General features: G+C 53.0%; 1 protein-coding gene across 1 annotated transcript; it reads right to left on the reverse strand.

The window, feature by feature from the left end:
* Nucleotides 1–2,138: 2,138 nt before the first annotated feature.
* Nucleotides 2,139–20,197, reverse strand: CCT8 (chaperonin containing TCP1 subunit 8). The gene is made up of 15 exons (XM_032980646.2): nucleotides 20,105–20,197; nucleotides 17,674–17,764; nucleotides 17,282–17,361; nucleotides 14,713–14,862; nucleotides 14,072–14,252; nucleotides 13,117–13,178; nucleotides 11,969–12,106; nucleotides 11,356–11,534; nucleotides 9,702–9,768; nucleotides 8,774–8,861; nucleotides 6,937–7,052; nucleotides 6,312–6,383; nucleotides 4,531–4,725; nucleotides 3,247–3,366; nucleotides 2,139–2,658 (listed from the first exon to the last, which is right to left on the reverse strand). Exons 1-15 carry the CDS (start codon nucleotides 20,162–20,164, stop codon nucleotides 2,575–2,577), a joined length of 1,683 nt encoding a protein of 560 aa, XP_032836537.1. The 5' UTR covers nucleotides 20,165–20,197; the 3' UTR covers nucleotides 2,139–2,574.
* Nucleotides 20,198–22,627: the final 2,430 nt, after the last annotated feature.

The raw sequence follows: 22,627 nt of genomic DNA on the forward strand, positions 1-22,627 counted from the left end.
TGTGTGTGCGTCTGTGTCTGTGTGTCTCTGTGTTTGTGTGTGCGTCTCTGTGTCTCTGTGTGTGTCTTTGTGTGTCTCTGTGTCTCAGTGGGGAGCGGTAGTGTAGTGGTTAGCGCTATGTTGCACTACGAATCTGGCGACCCGAGTTCGATTCCTGCTCACGGCCAACACCAGTGATAGCGATTATCTGAACCGGTCATGGGCCTCCCTTAGGTCGACTCAGCCTCAAATAAGTACCTGGTGCAGTGTGTAAACATCGCCACTGGGGAGACAAAGGCGGCCGGGCGTGGTGCTGGCCACCCACCCCCTCGTGTGCAGTTCTGGCCTTCATAGGTGCTACTCGCGTGTACACCATATGTCTGCGTGTCTTTATCTATGACGTGTATGTGTGTGTGTCTTTGTGTCTGTTCGCGTTTGTCTACGTGTCTATGCTGGAGACCGGTACCAGCGGTGTCAAGATCGGCCTCGTGAAGGACGCTGCTACTAGGCAGTGCCAGGCTAGGTGCACTGCGAGGCTACTGGGTAGTTGGAGGCAGTCGCCCTACAGCAATAACGGGGGGCAGAGGAGCGACGCTCACAACGAGCGGAGCACCGGTCAGTCGACCCATGGCACCTGCTGGATCTGTCCCGTGACCTCCTGCCAGCAGAGAGCCTTTGACACTTCGCGTGCCCTCAAAGTGCACCAAGCCTGGCACAGGCGCCGCGGTGGCGTCACCATCACTTAATGGCGGCTATTGGCGTGTTCATGTCTGTGTGTCTAGATGCGGGGGAGCGGTGGAGCAGCGGTTGGCGCTACGCTGCGCTACGAACCCGGCGGCCCGAGTTCGATTCCTGCTCATAGCCGACAACACCGCTGACGATTATCTGAACCGGTCCTGGGCCTCCCCCCTAGGTCTGCTTAGCCTCAATTACAACAACCACCACACCACTACATGAATATCACGACTACACCACCCCGCTCACCACACGCCTGAACCACCCCATTTGCAATTGCCGGCCGTCGGTGGGGACTCCGTCGCTGAGGCTGTTGGTTCCAATGGCACCGTCGCTGGGAACGCCGTCGCTGGGGACTCCGTCGCTGGGGACTCCGTCGCTGGGGACTCCGTCGCTGGGGACTCCGTCGCTGGGGACTCCGTCGCTGGGGACTCCGTCGCTGGGGACTCCGTCGCTAAGGACTCCATCACTAGGGACAACGTCGCTATGGACTCCGTTGCTAGGGACACCATTGCTAGGGACTCCGTCACTAGGGACACCTTCGCTAGGGACTCCGTCGCTGGGGACACCGTCGCTAGGGACTCCATCGCTAGGGACGCCGTCGCTGGGGACTCCGTCGCTGGAGACTCCGTCGCTGGGGACGCTATTGCTGAGGCTGACCGTTGCTAGGGACGCTGTCGCTAGGGACACCGTCGCTGAGGCAGTTGGTTCCAACGGCACCGTCGTTGGGGACACCGTCGCTAGGCACGACGTCGCTGGGGATGACGTCGCTGGGGACGACGTCGCTGGGGATGACGTCGCTGGGGACGCCGTCGCTGGGAACGACGTCGCTGGGGACGACGTCGCTGGGGACGCCGTCGCTGGGAACGACGTCGCTAGGCACGACGTCGCTGGGGATGACGTCGCTGGGAACGACGTCACTGGGGACGACGTCGCTGGGGACGACGTCGCTGGGGATGACGTCGCTGGGGATGGCGTCGCTGGGAACGCCGTCGCTAGGGACGCCGTCGCTGAGGCTGACCCGTCGGTGACCTTTGGTTCAGCCTTAGCGACGGCGTCTCTGGCGACCACTGGTACCGGTCATCGCCAAGTCCACTCGGCTCCACATCCTCCCGTACCGCATCACTCCATCTCTTCTCTAGCCCGTGCCGCGCCCGTTTGGCCCCCTCTATGCGGCCAAACAGAAGCTTCTTGGGCATGCGGTGGATGGGCATGCGGGCTACATGACCCAGCCAACGCAGCGTTAGCCTGCTGCTGGAGGAGCCCACTGATGAGACTTTGTCCAGATCTTGAGGATTGTGTGAGCTCCTCACACAATCCAGCCTGCAGGTTAAACCCAGGATGGATCGTAGGCAGGGCCAGCCTGAATGTTTCCAACCGGTGCATGACTACACACACACATGTACACACACGTACACTTATGCTGGTGTTCACGTCTCTGAGTTTATTAACTGCAGTGATAACTTAACAGTGCGCAGCGAGACATTACCAAGACAGCGTGCAGATGAGGAGAGAGACACGGTCCCTGGACTCACACCAAGTGTCTCAACACTGTCTCCAAATCGGCCCCTGTGCCCCCCTAACCCCGTGTCTCTCTGTCCCTATGTCCCCCTATTCCCGTGTCTCAGCATCTGTCCCAGTGTCTCTCTGTCCCCGTGTCTGCCTATCCCCGTGTCTCAGCATCTGTCGCAGTGTCTCTCTGTCCCCGTGTCTGCCTATCCCCGTGTCTCAGCATCTGTCCCAGTGTCTCTCTGTCCCCGTGTCTGCCTATCCCCGTGTCTCAGCATCTGTCCCGTCTCTCTGTCGTCCCAGTGTCTCTCTGTCGTCCCCGTGTCTCTCTGTCGTCTCTGTGTCTCCTCTTCACTCTGCCGTGTCTCTATCCTCGTCCCAGTCGGCCTTCTTCTCCGGAGCCTTGGGACCTCCTGCGCGCTTTGCCATGATGATCTGTGTGAGTACGCGGGAGTGAGTACGCGTGAGTACGTGTGAGTGAGAGTGTGCAGGTACGTGAGTGAGAGTGTGCGAGTATGTGTGTACATGTGTGTGTGAGTATGTGTGTGAGTACGTGTGTGTGTACGCGTGCGAGTGTACAATGGCGGTTGTTGTTGAGTGTACGCGTGTGTGTGTGTACGGAGACAACAGCAGTACAATTAAGTTAGCAACTGAACACAGAGTGGTCATGTTGATATGGGTGGTGGTGATGATGTTGCAGCTCAGCACAGTGGTGGTTGTGGTAGTGTCCTGGTCTACGCTCGGCACGGTGGTGGACGCGTTGGTGGTTGTGTTGGTTGGTGATAGTGGTTGTGGTGGTGGTAGTGACCTGGTCTACGCTCAGCACGGTGGTGGACGCGTTGGTGGTTGTGTTGGTTGTGGTAGTTGCCGAAGTTGATGGCGGTGATAGTGGTTGTGGTGGTGGTGGTAGTGACCTGGTCTACGCTCAGCACGGTGGTGGACGCGTTGGTGGTTGTGGTTGTGTTTGTTGTGGTAGTTGCGGTAGTTGGTGGTGGTGATAGTGGTTGTGGTGGTGGTAGTGACCTGGTCTACGCTCAGCACGGTGGTGGCCGCGTTGGTGGCCAGTTTCAGGGCCCAGTGCTTGAGCAGCAGCGGCTCCAAAATCCCTGCGACGTTGGCATCCAATACCGTGGGACCCTCTCCCTACACAGACACACACACACACAAAGACACCCCGTGTAGACCTTAACAGACTGTAGGGGCAAGTGCTGTTCGCGAGCACCTGTGAAGGCCAGAACGGTACACGAGGGGGTGGGTGGCCAGCACCACGCCCGATCGCCTTTGTCTCCCCAAAGGCGATGTTTACACACCGCTACACCAGGTACTCATTTGAGGCTGAGTCGACCTAGGGGAGGCCCAAGACCGGTTTGGATAATCGTCACTGGTCTTGACCGTGAGCGGGAATCGAACCTGGGTCGCCAGGTTCATAGCGCAGCTTTGCGCTAACCACTACACGACCGCTCCCCACAGACACACACACAGACACACACAGATAGAGAGATATATACACATAGATATGTAATACATACACAGATATTTTTAGAGACACAGATATATAGAGAGATAAAGAGAGATACAGAGCCATATACATATATAGAGATATAGAGAGTTACAGAGACGGATACATGCTGGTGGTGATAGTGGTGGTGCTGGCAGTGATAGTTGTGGTGGTGGTGATTCTGGTGACGGTGATAGTGGTGGTGCTGGTGGTGATAATAGTGGTGGTGATTCTGATGACGGTGATAGCGGTGGTGGTGATAATGTTGGTACTGGCAGTGATAGCGCTAGCGGTGGTGATAGCGGTGGTGTGATAGCGCTAGCGGTGGTGATAGCGGTGGTGGTGGTGATAGCGGGGGTGATGGCGCTAGCGGTGGTGATGGCGCTAGCGGTGGTGATAGCGCTAGCGGTGGTGATAGTGCTAGCGGTGGTGATAGCGGGGGTGATAACGCTAGCGGTGGTGATAGCGCTAGAGGTGGTGATAGTGGTGGTGATAGCGCTAGCGGTGGTGATAGCGCTAGCGGTGGTGATAGCGGTTGTGATAGCGGTGGTGGTGACAGCGCTAGAGGTGGTGACAGCGGTGGTGGTGATAGCGGTTGTGGTGATAGCGCTGGCGGTGGTGATAGCGGTGGTGACAGCGCTAGCGGTGGTGATAGCGGTGGTGACAGTGCTAGTGGTGGTGACAGCGCTAGCGGTGGTGATAGCGGTGGTGATAGCGCTAGCGGTGCCGATGACGATGCTGGTGACAGTAGCCGGCGGCGACGGCGGCGGACAGTGCCGGGGATTCTCGGCTCCACCCCGGTGGCCCACCTCAATGTCGATGCCCACGCCGGTGCCCGTGACGCCGGTGCCCGCGGTGGCTGGCGCCACGTGCTGGTGAGCGGCGTACAGCAGGGACACCACCTCGTTGGCCTTCACTCCGGCGTTCTCCGCCAGTGCACGCGGCACCGCCTCCAACGCCACGGCAAACTTCTTGATGGCGTACTGGTCCAGGCCGGGACTCGCCTGTACACAGACACACGCATAGACACACACACACATAGACACACACACACACATAGACACACACACACACATAGACACACACACACACATAGACACACACACACACATAGACACACACACACATAGACACACACGCATAGACACACACACACATAGACACACACACACATAGACACACACACACATACGCACACATAGACACACATAGACAGACACAGACACACACATACATAGACACACACACATAGACACACACACACATAGACACACACACACATAGACACACACGCATAGACACACACACAGACACATACACACATAGACACACACACGCACACATAGACACAGACACACACAGCCACACATACACACACATAGACGCACACACATAGACACACACACAGACGCACATATAGACACACACATAGATGCACATATAGACAAACACACATAGACACACACACACATAGACGCACATATAGACACACACACATAGACACGCACATATCGACACACACATATAGACACACACACACATAGACGCACATATAGACACACATAGACACACACACACACATAGACGCACATATAGACACACACACACATATAGACACACACACATAGACGCACATATAGACACACACACACATATAGACACACACACATAGACACATAGACACACACACACATAGACGCACACACATAGACACACACACACATAGACACACACACATAGACGCACATATAGACACACACACATAGACGCACACACAGACGCACATATAGACACACACACATAGACGCACACACAGACACACATATAGACACACACACATAGATGCACATATAGACAAACACACAGACACACACATATAGACACACATACACACACATACACACATATAGACACACACACATACACACACACAGACACACACATAGACGCACATATAGACACACACACACATAGACATACACACAGACACATAGACAGACACATACATAGACACACACATAGACGCACATATAGACATAGACACACACAAATACATATAGACATAGACACACATATAGACATCGACACACACATAAACACAGGTGAGTGAGTGGTGATGAGTGGCGAGTGAGTGGTGATTGGTCATGGTGAGCGGTCATGGTGAGCGGTCATGGTGAGCGGTCATGGTGAGTGAGTCGTCAGTGGGTCAGTGCGTGGTGATGAGTGGTGGGTGAGCGGTCGTGGTGGGTGAGCGATCGTGGTGGGTGAGTGGTGATGAGTGGTGATGAGTGGTGATGCGTGAATGGTGATGCGTGAATGGTGATGCGTGAGTGGTGATGAGTGGTGATGCGTGAATGGTGAGTGGTGATGCGTGAGTGGTGATGCGTGAATGGTGAGTGGTGATGCGTGACTGGTGATGAGTGGTGATGCGTGAATGGTGAGTGGTGATGCGTGAGTGGTGATGAGTGGTGAGTGGTGATGCGTGAGTGGTGATGCGTGAATGGTGAGTGGTGATGCGTGATGAGTGGCGAGTGGTGATGCGTGAATGGTGAGTGGTGATGCGTGAGTGGTCGTGGTGAGCGATCCTCACCTCCCCGTAGGCTGCTATCTGCTGGGCCAGCTCAATCTCCGTAGCGCCAGCACCGGGCACCAGACGGCGATCCTGCAGCATAGCAGCATCACATCATCATCACATCATCATCACAACATCACCACAACATCATCATCATCACATCATCATAATAACATCACATCATCATCACATCATCATCACATCACCACAACATCACATCATCATCACATCACCACAACATCATCATCATCACAACATCACATCACCACAACATCATCATCACATCATCATAATAACATCACATCATCACATCACATCACTACAACATCATTACATCATCATCACAACATCATCACATCATCATCACATCATCATAATAACATCACATCATCATCAAATCATCATCAGCTTCACAATGTTACAACATCAGCATAGCACCGTGGTGATGGTGGTGGTCATGATGGTGGCGGTGATGGTGGCGACAATGGTGGCGGTAACGGTGCTGGTGGCGGTGGTCACGATGGTGACGGTGATGGTGGCAGTGATGGTGACGGTCGTGATAGTGGCGGTAATGGTAGCCATGGTGACGGTGCCAGTGGGTGAGGGGTGATTGAGTAGTAAGTGAGTGGTGAGCGTTCCTCACCCGCAGGAGGACCTTGTAAGAGTTCACTCCATCGTCCACAGCTCTCTCCGCGTCATCCATCACATTCTCAGTGGCACCACGCAGCAGCACGGTGGAGATCGCGCTCTCCTCCTTGTCTGCTCACCACACACGCTCACCACTCACTCACCACACTCACCACTCACTCACCACACTCACCACTAACCCACCACTCACTCTCACCATACTCACCACTCACTCACTACTCATTCACTCACCATCACATTATCGGTGGCACCACGAAGCAGCACGGTGAAGATCTGCTCTCCTCCTTGTCTGCTCACCACACAGGCTCACCACTCACTCACCACTCACTCACCACTCACTCACCACACTCACCACTCCACTCACTCACCACTCAACTCACTCACACATCATACACTCACACTGCCGCTGACGCGCTCACACATCATACACCGACTCGCACATCATACACTAACGCTGCTGCTGACTCACTCACACATCATACACTGGGAGTGTTGTGCTGCCAGCTATGGCTGCAGTTTTTTGTCGTCCGTGTTATATATGTCGTTTATTGTTAAATTTAAAATCACAGTTCCTATGATTACTGTTGTTACATTGTTTTCTTAGCTTTATTTTGGTGATTCGAAAACATATGGTTAATCCAAATTGTCTTATGGTTGTTGTTGTTGGCTTGCACCACATTGATTTTTGCACACAGCGTTTTAATACGTTTTTTTGTGTGGCATATTTGCTGGTTTATTCCAGAATGTTTGTGTTATGCGTTGTCGCTTTAAGATGTTCTGTGTTCAAATTTTGTTTGTTGCGGTTGCACCCGACTTAAGAGCCGCATGGCTCACAGGGCTATACCTAATAAATGAAACTTGAAAAAAACTTGAAACTTGAAACCCTCACCATACTCACCACTCACCACTCACTCTCACCACACTCACCACTCACTCTCACCATGCTCACAACTCACTCATTCACTCACCACTCATTCACTCACCACTCCACTCACTCACCACGATCACCACTCACTCACCATGCTCACCACTCATTCATTCACTCACCACTCCACTCACTCATCATGCTCACCATGCTCACCACTCACTCACTCACCACTCATTCACTCACCACTCCACTCACTCACCACGATCACTACTCACTCACCATGCTCACCACTCACTCACCATGCTCACCACTCAACCCACTCATTCACTCACCACTCAACTCACTCACCACGCTAATCACTCACCACACTCACTCACCACTCACTCACCACACTTACCACTCACTCACCACACTCACCACACACTCACCACTCACTCTCACCATACTCACCACTCACTCACCATCACATTATCGGTGGCACCACGAAGCAGCACGGTGAAGATCCGCTCTCCTCCTTGTCTGCTCACCACTCACTCACCATGCTCACCACTCACTCACCACACTCACTCACTCACCATGCTCACCACTCACTCACCACTCCACTCACTCACCACTCACTCACTCACCATGCTCACCACTCAACCCACTCATTCACTCACCACTCAACTCACTCACCACGCTAATCACTCACCACACTCACTCACCACTCACCACACTTACCACTCACTCACCACACTCACCACTCACTCACCATGCTCACCACTCACTCACGCATTCACTCACCACTCATTCACTCACCACTCCACTCACCACGATCACCACTCACCATGCTCACCACTCATTCACCACGCTCACCACTCAACCCACTCATTCACTCACTCACCACTCAACTCACTCACCACGCTAATCACTCACCACACTCACTCACCACGATCACCACTCACCACCTCTCACCACCCCTCACCTTGCTTGAAGACGACCACCTGCGTGTCCCCCACCTCGTCAAGGTGGACGCTGTCACAGTGACCCAGATCATCCGCCGTGGGTGGGGTCTGCATCACCGAGGAGGAGGTGGAGGAGGATGAGGAGGTGGTAGCGGTGGTGGTGTAGGAGGTGGTGGAGGACATGGAGGTGGTAAATGTGGTGGAGGTGGCGGAAGAGGTGGCGGAGGAGGTGGAGGAGGAGGTGGAGGAGGACGTGGAGGTTGTGGTGGTGGATGTAGTGGTGGAGGAGGTGGTGGTGGATGTGGTGGTGGATGTAGTGGGAGGTGGTGGAGAAATGGTGGTGGATGTGGTGGTGGTGATGGTGGAGGAGTGGAGGTAGTGATGGATGTGGAGGTAATGGATGTGGTGGAAGTGATGGTGGTGGACGTGGTGGAGGATGTGGAGGTGGTGATGGTAGTGGAGGAGGAAGAAGGATGTAGGAGGATGTGGCAGAGGCTCCGTTGTTATCCCTCCACAGCTAAGGGTGTCAATGATTTGACTAACAGTACTTGCCCCAATAGCACGTGTGGGCTATATGGGGGATATTTATGTATGTGTCTCTGTGTCCCTGCATGTCTGTGTCTCTGTGTGTCTGCATATCTGTGTGTCTGCATGTCTGCATCTCTGCGTGTCTGCATCTCTGTCTGCGTCACTGTGTGTGCGTCTGTGTCTCTGTGTATCTGCATATCTGTGGCTCTGTGTGTGCGTCTGTGTGTGCGTCTCTGTGTGTGTGTCTCTGTGTGTGCGTCTCTGTGTGTGCGTCTCTCTGTGTGCGTCTCTGTGTGTGCGTCTCTGTGTGTGCGTCTCTGTGTGTGCGTCTCTGTGTGTGCGTCTCTGTGTGTGCGTCTCTGTGTCTCTGTGTTTCTCTGCATGTGTCTCTGCGTCCCTGCGTGTGTCTCTGTCTCTCACCAGACGAGGCAGGACAGTGGCCCCAACCGTCTTGCTCAGTCTTCTTAGATCCCATTTGGAATTCAGCCTGGACAGACACAAAGATCCCCCGTGTAGCCTTAACAGACTGTAGGGGCAAGTGCTGTTGGCGAGTACCCATGAAGGCCAGAACGGTACACGAGGGGGTTGGTGGCCAGCACCACGCCCGACCGCCTTTGTCTCTTTGGTGGCGATGTTTACACACTGCTACACCAGGTACTCATTTGAGGCTGAGTCAACCTAGGGGAGGCCCGGGACCAGTGCAGATAATCGTCACTGATGTTGGCCATGAGCGGGAATCGAACCCGTGTCGCCGGGTTCATAGCGCAGCGTAGCGCTAACCGCTACACTACCGCTCCCCACAAGATAAGATATATAGACACAAAGACAAAAGTCCCCCATGTAACCTCTAGCAGACAGCAGGGGCAAGTGCTGTTAGTAGCAAGTAGTTACCTACACAAAGATCCCCTGTGTAGCATCTAACAGGCTGTAGGGGCAAGTGCTGTTAGTAGCAGCACTTGCTACCAGCACTTTGGCACACACAGAGGGGGTGGGTGGCCAGCACCACGCCCGGCTGCCTTTGTCTCCCTGGTGGCGATGTTTACTACACACCGCTACACCAGGTACTTTTTTGAGGCTGAGTCGACTTAGGGGAGGCCCAGGACCGGTTCAGATAATCGCTATCACTGGGTCACCAGGTTTTTTAGTGCAGCGCGCTAACTGCTGTGGTACTGCTCCCCATTCGCCACGAAGTGGCGGTGACATCACCACGGCGCTTGTGCCAGGCTAGGTGCATTTTGAGGCCACATTAAGTGTCTAAGGCTCACTGTTGGCAGGAGGTCACGGGACAGACCCTGCAAGTGCCATGGGTTCACCAACTGAGATGACCGGTAGATGCATCACCTGTGCCCCCTACTGTGCCAACTCACTGTGCTTTAGCCGCCCGGTGCTCCGCTCATTGCTGCGTCGCTCCTCTGCCCTCCGTTGTTGCTGGAGGGCGACTGCCTCCAACTGCCCAGTAACCTCAGAGCGCACCTAGCCTGGCACTGCCCAGTATTAGCGTCCTACACGAGCCTCCTCTACAGAGGCCGATCTTGACACCGCTGGTACCAGTCATCGGCAAGTCCACTCAGCTCCACATCCTCCTGTACCGCATCAGCTCCATCTCTTCTCCAGCCCGTGCCACGCCCGTTTAGCCCCCTCTATCCAGCCAAACTGAAGCTGCTATGGGCATCTCTCTCTCTCTATGCATCGCTCTCTGTCTGTATCTAACCATCTCTCTATACATCTCCATCTGCGCGTGTTGGCGTAGCGGTTGGCGCTACGCTGCGCTACGAACCCAGCGACCCGAGTTCAGTTCCCGCTCACGGCCACCAACGCCGCTGACGATTATCTAAACCGGTCCTGGGCCTCCCCTAGGTCGACTCAGACTCAAATGAGTACCTGGTGTCGCGGTGCGTATTGAACATTGCCACTGGGGAGAGAAACGCGGCAGGGCGTGGTGCTGGCCACCCACCCCCTCGTGTGCCACAGTGCCGGTAGCCTTCACAGGCGCTGTTACTCGCCACTAACGGCACTTGCCCCTACAGCCCTGTTAAAGGCTACGCGGGGGATCTTTGTCTTTGTAGGGCCGCACCTGACCAGCATGAGCCCGTGCTTGTTGGCGTAGTGCAGCGCCAGGTCGGCAACCTTGCCGCCCGTCACCACCACGGTGGCACCGGTGCTGGCGATCGCCACCACCTGCGACTCCAGCAGGGACTCGTCGCCCTGGGTGAGGGAGACCAGCTCCTGGGCGTTCCTGATCAACACCGTGCCCTGCACACACACACACACAGAGATAGCGATACACACACACACGCAGATATATGTACGTAGATACAGATATACACACACACAGACACACACACACTGACACACACACTGACACACACACAAACACACACACTGACACAAACACGGACACACACACACTGACACACCTGACACACACACACTGACAACAACAACAACCGCCATTCGCCACTAAGTGGCGGTGACGTCACCACGACGCTTGACACAAACACACTGACAAAGATCACACTGACACACACACTGAAACACACACACTGACACACACACTGACACAAACACACACACTGACACACACACACTGACACAAACACGGACACACACACCTGACACACACACACACTGACATACACACTGACACAAACACAGACACACACACACTGACACACACAGACGCCCACCTTGGTCTCGGTGTTCATGGAGTCGAAGGGGCAGGAGTAGATGGCGATGCGCGCCGCCTTGGCCGTCTTCACGTCGCCCTCCACCTCGCGCTTGAACACCATCCCCCTCATTACCGTGGATGCCTGAACACCGGAGCCCTGTGGTGCAGACACACACACAGTTACACACACAGTTACACACGGAGATATACACACAGATACACAGAGAGATACACACACATATACACACAGAGATACACACACATATACACACAGATACACACACAGATACACACACAGACACACACAGTTACACAGAGATACACACACATATACAGAGATATACACACAGATACACACACAGATACACACACACAGTTACACACACACAGTTACACACACAGATACACACACAGAGACATTCACCTCATTACCGTGGGCACCTGAACACCAGAGCTAGATATACACCGGTCATCGGCAAATCCACTCAGCTCCACATTCCCCTGACCGCATCACTCCACCTCGTCTCGAGCCCGTGGCGCGCCTGTTTAGCCCCCTCTATGGGGACAAACAGAAACTGCTTGGCCATGAGGTGGCAGGGCATGCGGGCTACATGACCCAGCCAACGCAGCCTTGCCTGCCAGAGGAGCTCACCGATGGTACTTTGCCCAGATCTTTCAAGGATTTGTGAGATCCTCACACAATCCAGCCTGGTTAAACCCAGGATGGATCGTAGGCAGGCCAGCCTCAATGTTTCTAACCGGCGAAGATGTTCCATTCGCAAGCATAGAGAAGGGAGGGCATGACCGTGGCCGAGATTCGTGCGGAGCAACAGAACAGGTAGCTTCTCACAGCGTTACGCAACCAATGAAAAAGATAATACCGCTCAGCTGATTCAGAGACCTCTGCTGTCAAACCGGAACTGGTCATAACCACACTGCCCACACTAACACACAAAGACCCCCCCCGTATAGCCTGTGACGGCCGGTACGGCACACAAGGGGGGTGGGGTGGCCAGCACCACGCCCGGCCACCTTTGTCTGCCCAGTGCAGGCGATGTTTACTACACACCGCACCAGCTACTCATATGAGGCTAGCACACTGCCCACATTAACACACACACCGACACTCACACACACACTCACTGACACACACACGCAGACTCTTACCAATATCTTGCAAACTCGTACGTTGTCCACATTGAAGTTGCCACTGCTGGGCAGAATCGAGACTGGAAGACAGAAAACGCACAGCATGCAAGTCTACGTGCGAGTCCCCGTGTGAGTCCTCGTGTTAGTGCGAGTCCCCGTGTTAGTGTGAGTCCCCATGTTAGTGTGAGTCCCCGTGTTAGTGTGAGTCCTCGTGTTAGTGCGAGTCCTCTTGTGAGTGTGAGTCTGAGTGTGAGTCTGATTTTGAGTCTGAGTGTGAGTCTGAGTGTGAGTGTGAGTCTGAGTGTGAGTGCGAGTCCGAGTGTGAGTCTGAGTGTGAATGCGAGTCTGAGTGTGAGTCTGAGTGTGAGTCTGAGTGCGAGTCTGAGTGTGAGTGTGAGTCTGAGTGCGAGTCTGAGTGCGAGTCTGAGTGCGAGTCTGAGTGCGAGTCTGAGTGCGAGTCTGAGTGTGAGTCTGAGTGTGAGTGAGTCTGAGTCTGAGTGTCAGTCCGAGTCTGAGTGTGAGTCTGAGTGTGAGTCTGAGTGTGAGTCTGAGTGTGAGTCTGAGTGTGAGTCTGAGTGTGAGTCTGAGTGTGAGTCTGAGTGTGAGTCTGAGTGTGAGTCTGAGTCCGAGTGCGAGTCTGAGTGCGAGTCTGAGTGCGAGTCTGAGTGTGAGTCTGAGTCTGAGTCCGAGTGTGAGTCCGAGTGTGAGTCTGAGTGTGAGTCTGAGTGTGAGTGTGAGTCTGAGTCTGAGTCCGAGTGTGAGTCTGAGTGTGAGTGTGAGTCTGAGTCTGAGTGTGAGTCTGAGTGTGAGTGTGAGTCTGAGTGTGAGTCTGAGTCCGAGTGCGAGTCCGAGTGCGAGTCTGAGTGTGAGTCTGAGTGTGAGTGTGAGTCTGAGTGTGAGTCTGAGTGTGAGTCCGAGTGCGAGTCTGAGTGCGAGTCCGAGTGTGAGTCTGAGTGTGAGCTCCCGTCCTCACCACAGGCGGAGGCAATGAGCTTGGCCAGGAAGTCCTCGATGCCGTACATCTTGGAGGAGACGGCCGTGCGGATGGCGGCCGCCACCTCGGCCTCGTCACGCTCGTTGCCCAGAGCCCGCTCGCTCAGCGACGGCAGCAGCTCCAGAGCCTTGTCGCACGCCTTCTCGTAGCCCGCAATCACCTGCAACCGCAACCACGCGCAATCAGCGGCACTACCGCCACCACTGCACTAAGCCTTCTTGTTTCCCGCAATCACCTGCAAGCACGACGCGCAAACATGCGTGCAATCGCGCGCAACCAGTGTCACTACTACCCCCACTCTACCATCCACATTCGGCCTTCTTGTAGCCTGCAACCACACACGGCCAGTGTCACTACTACAACCACAATAAGCCTTCCTTACAGCCCTCAGTCACCTGGACTACACGCACACTCAGTGTCACTACCACAACCATCTGTGTGTGTATCTGTGTGTATTTGGTGTTGGCCACTCGCTAACAGCACTTGCCCCAACAGTCTGTTAAGGCTACACAGGGGACCTGTATCTGTGTAGGTAGCTACTCGCTACTACTACTAACAGCACTTGCCCTGACACTCTGTTAAGAGGCTACACGGGGGATCTTTGTCTTCACTGTGCGTACCTCCGGCACAGAGAGGCCGGAGCGCAGCAGGGAGTCGGCCTGCTCCAGCAGGGCGCCGCTCAGCAGCAGCACCAAGTTGGTGCCGTCACCAACCTCCCTCTCCTGCATCTCGCTCGCCATGAGCACCATGCGGGCTGCAGGGTGCTGCACCTGCACACGCGCACACACACACGTTGTATGTACACACACACGTATGTACACACGTTGTATGTACACACACACGTTGTATGTACACACACACGTTGTGCACGCACACACGTTGTGCACGCACACACGTTGTACACGCACATGTTGTACACGCACACACGTTGTACACACACACGTTGTACACGCACACGTTGTATGTACACACACACGTTGTACACACACACACGTTGTAAACACACACACACGTTGTACAACAACCGCCATTCGCCACTAAGTGGCGGCGACGTCACCACGACGCTTGTGCCAGGCCATGTGCACCTTGAGGCCACGTGAAGTGTCGAATGCCCGCGGGCAGGTCACAGGGCAGACCCAGGTGCCACGGGTCGACTGACTGAGATGACTGGCTGGTGCACCACCTGTGCCCCCTACTGTGCCAACCTGCTGTGCTTTAGCCACTCGGCGCTCCGCTCGTTGTTGTGAGCGTCGCTCCTCCGCCCTCCGTTGTTGTTGGAGAGCGACTACCTCCAACTGCCCAATAGCGTCCTTCACGAGCCTCCTCCACAGAGGCCGATCTTGACACCGCTGGTACCAGTCATCGGCAAGTCAACTCAGCTCCACGTCCTCCCGTACCACATCACTCCATCTCTTCTCTAGCCCGTGCCGCGCCCGTTTAGCCTCCTCGATCCGGCCGAACAAAAGCTGTTTCGGCATGCGGTGGCTGGGCATGCGGGCTACGTGACCCAGCCAACGCAGCCTTGCCTGCCGGAGGAGCTCACCAATGGGACCTTGCCCAGATCTTTCAAGGATTTGTGAGCTCCTCACACAATCCAGCCTGGTTAAACGCAGGATGGATCGTAGGCAGGCCAGCCTAAATGTTTCTAACCGGCAAAGGTGCTCCATTAAGGGGGTCCACGTTTCGCAAGCGTAGAGAAGGGAGGGAATGACCGTGGCCGAGAATACCTGAAGCTTAGTGCGGAGCGACAGACCAGGTAGCTTCCACACAGCGTTACGCAACCGATTAAAAGATATTGCCGCTCGACTGATTTGGAGTGAGACCTCTGCTGTTAAACTGGAGCCGGTCATAAGCACACTGCCCAGGTATGGGAAACTCTCCACTCTCTCCACAACTGCCCCTTCACCGATTGGGAGTTGTGGGGGGGGAGTGTCCGATGGTACAAAATACCCAGGCAGGTGCTTAGTTTTGGTGGGGCTGATGGTAAGGCCCCATCTCTTAGTGTCACGCTCCAGTCTCAGCAGCAGCGTCTCCAACTCCTCCTCTGAATGAGCAGCTATTACCAAATCATCGGCATACATAACGTGGTTGAGCAATAGGGAGCCATCCCTTGACCGCACCCGGGCATCGATCAGCCTCCCATTATATGGGAGGCTGATCATTATAAACACACACTGTGTACACACACACACACGTTGTACACACACACACACTTTGTACACACACACACACGTTGTACACACACACATTGTACACGCACACACGTTGTACACGCACACACGTTGTACACGCACACACGTTGTACACACACACACGTTGTACACACACACACACACGTTGTACACACACACACTCGTTGTACACACACACACTCATTGTACACACACTCATTGTACACACATATTGTACACACACATTGTACACACACACATTGTACACACACACATTGTACACATTGTATATACACACAGTACACACACTCTTTGTATATTAACATTGTACACAATGTACACACACATTGTACACACACACATTGTATATACACACACAGTACACACTCTTTGTATACTAACATTGTACACACACTCATTGTACACACACATTGTATATACACACACACAGTACACACACTATTTGTACATTAACATTGTACACAAACATTGTATACACCACACATTGTATATACACACACACAGTACACACACTCTTTGTATATTAACATTGTACACAAACAATGTACACACACATTGTACACACACTCATTGTACACACACATTGTACACACACACACACATTGTATAAACACACACACAGTACACACACTCTTTGTATATTAACATTGTACACACACACATTGTATATACACACACAGTACACACACTCTTTGTATATTAACATTGTACACACACACATTGTACACACACACATTGTATAGACACACACACAGTACACACACTCTTTGTATATTAACATTGTACACACCACACAAGTGTGAGTGAGTGTGAGAGAGCGATGAGTGCGAGTGGTGAGAGGTGAGTGAGCGGTGAATGAGTGGTGAGTGAACGGTGAGTGTTGAGTGAGCAGTGAGTGAACGGTGAGTGTTGAGTGAGCAGTGAGTGAGCGTGTGAAAGCGATAAGTGAGTGCTGAGTGAGCGGCGAGTGCTGAGCGAGCGGTGAGCGTTGGGCCACCTCCAGCTCGCGCACGATGGTGGCTGCGTCACTCGTAACGAACAGCTTCTCCAGGTGGTTGATCACCATCTTGTTCATCCCTGTTGGCACGCGGCAGCAGCAGCATTGTTATCATTATCAGTAGCAGCAGCAGCGTCATCATCATCAGTAGCGTCATCATCATCAGTAGCGTCATCATCATCAGCCTAATCATCAGCAGCAGGAGCGTCATAATCATCAGTAGTAGCGTCATCATCAGCAGCGTCATTATCATCAACAGTATCAGCAGCGTCATCAGCATCAGCGTAGTCACCATCATCATCAGCTGGAGCGTCATCATCGTAGTCATCGTCATCATCAGTAGCAGCAGCATCATCATTATCAGCTGGAACATCATCATCAGCTGGTCTCACCAAATGGTCCGTAGGCTGTGCGCGTGGTCTCTGCCAGCTGCTTGCAGGCCTGGATGTTCCTGTACACAGCCTCCTCAAGACCACTGTAATGCTGCAGGGTGCACACACACACAGACACAAAAAGACAAAGATCCCCCGTGTAGCCTTAACAGACTGCTGGGGCAAGTCCTGTTAGTGAGCAGCACCTATGAAGGCCAGCACGGCACACGAGGTGGTTGGCCAGCACCACGCCCGGCCGCCTTTGTCTCCCCAGTGGCGATGTTCACTACACACCGCTACACCAGGTACTCATTTAAGGCTGAGTCCACCTAGGGCAGGCCCAGGACAGGTTAGATAATCGTCTCTGGGGTTGGCCGTGAGCTGGAATCGAATTTGGCAAAGGTTGAGTCTATGGAAAATGTGAGTCTATGGGCAGTGTTAGTCTATGGTCTGTGCTGAGTCTGTGGCAGTGCGGGGTCTATGGGTGACAGTGCTGAGTCTATGGCAGTGCTGGGTCTATGACAGTGCTAGGTCTATGGGTGACAGTGCTGAGTCTATGGCAGTGCTGGGTCTATGGCAGTGCTGGGTATATGGGTGACAGTGCTGAGTCTATGGCAGTGTGAGTATATGGCAGTGCTGAGTCTATAGCAGTGCTGAGTCTGTGGCAGTGCTGAGTCTATGGCAGTGCTGAGTCTATGGCAGTGCTGAGTCTATGGCAGTGCTGAGTCTATGGCAGTGCTGAGTCTATGGCAGTGCTGAGTCTATGGCAGTGCTGAGTCTATGGCAGTGCTGGGTATATGGCAGTGCTGGGTATATGGGTGACAGTGCTGAGTCTATGGCAGTGCTGAGTCTATGGGTGGCATTGCTGAGTCTATAGCAGTGCTGGGTATATGGGTGGCAGTGTTGAGTCTATGGCGGTGTTGAGTCTATGACAGTGCTGAGTCTATGTCAGTGCTGAGTCTATGACAGTGCTGAGCCTATGGCAGTGCTGAGTCTATGGCAGTGCTGAGTCTATGGCAGTGCTGAGTCTATGGCAGTGCTGAGTCTATGACAGTGCTGAGTCTATGGCAGTGCTGAGTCTATGGCAATGCTGAGTCTATGGCAGTGCTGAGTCTATGGCAGTGCTGAGTCTATGACAGTGCTGAGTCTGTGGCAGTGCTGAGTCTATGGCAGTGCTGGGTCTATGGCAGTGCTGAGTCTGTGGCAGTGCTGAGTCTATGGCAGTGCTGAGTCTATGGCAGTGCTGAGTCTATGGCAGTGCTCAGTCTATGGCAGTGCTGAGTCTATGGCAGTGCTGAGTCTATGGCAGTGCTGAGTCTGGCAGTGCTGAGTCTATGGCAGTGCTCAGTCTATGGCAGTGCTGAGTCTATGGCAGTGCTGAGTCTATGGCAGTGCTGAGTCTATGGCAGTGCTGAGTCTATGGCAGTGCTGAGTATATGGCAGTGCTGGGTCTATGGGTGACAGTGCTGAGTCTATGGCAGTGCTGAGTCTATGGCAGTGCTGAGTCTATGACAGTGCTGAGTCTATGGGTGGCAGTGCTGAGTCTATGGCAGTGCTAAGTCTATGGGTGGCAGTGCTGAGTCTATGGCAGTGCTGAGTCTATGGCAGTGCTGAGTCTATGGCAGTGCTGGGTCTATGGGTGACAGTGCTGAGTCTATGGCAGTGCTGGGTCTATGGGTGACAGTGCTGGGTCTATGGGTGACAGTGCTGGGTCTATGGGTGACAGTGCTGGGTCTATGGGTGACAGTGCTGGGTCTATGGGTGACAGTGCTGGGTCTATGGGTGACAGTGCTGGGTCTATGGGTGACAGTGCTGAGTCTATGGCAGTGCTGGGTCTATGGGTGACAGTGCTGAGTCTATGGCAGTGCTGGGTCTATGGGTGACAGTGCTGAGTCTATGGCAGTGCTGAGTCTATGGGTGGCAGTGCTGAGTCTGTGGTGCAGCGTCAGTGACAGATTCCATTCAAATCTGCGGATTTCTCCAGAATTAATTTAATCATTCAACAATTACGGCAGCCGCTCCGTCGAGGCAAGCGGTACTATCGCTACACGACCACTAAACCTGAACGTTTATTCGCTAAATCGATGTTTAATCTCCAATTCGGAACCCGACTTGCGGCCTGGTGGGTGAAGGCTTCGCGTGGTAACGGATAACGGCTCCATGCCGCGTCAGCTATTAAAAGCATCACCAACCAACATAGATCCCTACATTCGCAACCTCGTATGTTTAGTTCGATTCCCAACGAAGTTAAGCACAACTCCACCTCATTAAACTTGTTTTTAATGGGTAAGAATCACGCACGCGAGTGACAAACCCAGACCGCGTGGGTTTAGGGTGTTGTACTTCACAATGAAAATCTCCTCCCCTGCTGCTCCCCCTCCTGCTCCCCCTCCCTAACAAGGAGCCCGGTCTGAGTAGAAGGCGGCGGCGAGGAAGCTCCTCGAAGACTCACCCTGGCTCCATCCTTCAGCATCTGCGCAAAGCCGGGGGCCTTAGGAACGTGGAGCGCCATTGCTGCTGCGTCTTGGAGGAGAGAGAGGGGAGTCTGCCGGAAGAGGAAGATGGGAGGGGGAGTTGGAGGACAAAAAAACACCACCACGTCTTCCGGTAGCTCGGTCTTCCAGAAGGATCTACGCCTTGTCCATCTTCCCGAAGATCGGGTCGCGTTTTTTTGTGTTGTTGGGTAAGAACACTGGGAGACGCCTGAACGATCTTCCGGAAAATGCTGTTTTGAGTACTTTTAATGAGCGAACACTATATTTTTGGTTCTTTCGCTAAAGTCACGTAGAAGGGAAACAATCAAATAATAAAAATATATATAAAACAATAAAAATTCTCACGACGTTTCGACCATAACGTGACTTTACCGAAAGAGCTAAGAATATGAACACTTCTTATGAGGGGAAACTGCGATCTTTGATAGTTTTTAGAATTATTCACATGCCAACATAAAATACGTCAAATGTTCCTTCAAAACCGCTGCTTGAATCCGAAATATCTCAAATACAACAATGGTATGCATAAAAAGTAAATGAATAAAATATTAAGTTTTAATCTAGATTTGAAGTTTTCGTGCAGCACACAAAATCCGTGATCTAATCCCATCTGTGAAGGATGTCATTCCTGACATGCAATATCCTAGAATCTACAAACTAAGTTGCCCCTGTGGTGATTGTTACATTGGGGAAACCAAACGTCATGTCTCAGACCGTGTTCGCGAACACAAGGCAGATCTGAAACACGGCAGAACCAACTCCTCCGCCATGGCTGACCATTGCTATAACGCTGAGGGCTCTCATGATATTTTTTCCCCGATACCAAGGTGCTCTGCAAATCTTCGGGCTACCATCAAAGGTTTGTTCATGAAGCCATCCAGATATATAAACGTGGACATAATTTTAACCGAGAAGATGGGTACAAATTGAGCAATCATTTGAAGAATGTTATTAACCAGGTAAAACCTTAACTGCTTTATAGTTTATATTCTTAGCTCTTTCGGTAAAGTCACGTTGAAGGAAAACAATAAAATAATAAGTATATATGAAACAATAATAAATTCTTACGACGTTTCGACCATAACACAAACGGTCGTCATCAGGTGTGAAAAAAACAACGGCAAGAAACATGTGAAAGAAGGGGTGGTTCGCATTTATTTATTTATTAACGGTGCATTTATTTATTAAAAAAAACTCAGTGCCACGCGCAGCGATTTGACAGTTAATTTAGAAGGACTAGTCCATCTATGTTCTGAAAAGAGGGGGGAGACGAAAAATTAATGTATGCTGTCTGAAAGCCACCGTAAGCGTGAACAATCAATTAAGACCTGAAATGGTTTATCAAATCCTTCCAATGATTGCTAAGCCAGCATCCATCTTCTCGGTTGAAATTGTCTCTGTGCTTGTATATGTGGATAGCCTCATGAACGAATCTCTCATGGTAGCCAGATGGCTTACAAAGAACCTCTGTCTTGGAAAAGTCAATGTCATGTGAGCCTTCAACGTGACTTTACCGAAAGAGCTAAGAATATGAATTACTGCAGTCACGAAAGCTTTAAATCAAAATTTGCTTTATAGTTTGCCTTTGTATCCGCATCTCCAGTCTCTTCAGCCTCCTACCCCCCAGCCCTGCTCACTTCCCAGACCCGACATTTTGTCGTCTTGCAGCTCCCCACTACCCCTACCCCCTCCCCCCTCTCTTCTTCACCTTCCCACTCCCACAACCACTCACTTCAGCACCCCCCCCCCTCTCTCCTCCCTGGCTCCTCCCCCTCTCTTCTTCACCTTCCCACAACCACTCACTTCAGCACCCCCCCCCCTCTCTCCTCCCTGGCTCCTCCCCCCTCTCTTCTTCACCTTCCCACTCCCACAACCACTCACTTCAGCACCCCCCCCCCTCTCTCCTCCCTGGCTCCTCCCCCTCTCTTCTTCACCTTCCCACTCCCAGCCCCACTCACTTCAGCACCCCCCCCCCTCTCTCCTCCCTGGCTCCTCCCCCCTCTCGTCTTCACCTTCCCACTCCCAGCCCCACTCACTTCAGCACCCCCCCCTCTCTCCTCCCTGGCTCCTCCCCCCTCTCGTCTTCACCTTCCCACTCCCAGCCCCACTCACTTCAGCACCCCCCCCTCTCTCCTCCTTGGCTCCTCCCCCCTCTCTTCTTCACCTTCCCACTCCCAGCCCCACTCACTTCAGCACCCCCCTACCCCCCCCCTCTCCTCCCTGGCTCCTCCCCCCTCTCTTCTTCACCTTCCGACTCCCTCAACCACTCACTTCAGCACTCCACTCCCCCTACCCCCCCTCTCTGTCTCTCCTCCCTGGCTCCTCCCCCCTCTCTTACCTATAAAGCCTCTTGTCACAGGAGCCCTTTTGCCCACTTCAGCAATTTGTTTCTTGCTATGGTTGTCCCACCTGATGACGGATGCTTGTGTTGCGCTCGAAACGTCGTGATTTAATTTATTTCATTTTATACCTACTACGTG

This window comes from Petromyzon marinus, chromosome 73, assembly GCF_048934315.1.
Source record: "Petromyzon marinus isolate PM22_M1 ecotype Great Lakes invasive population chromosome 73, UKy_Petmar_22M1.pri1.0, whole genome shotgun sequence".
NCBI lineage: Eukaryota > Metazoa > Chordata > Hyperoartia > Petromyzontiformes > Petromyzontidae > Petromyzon > Petromyzon marinus.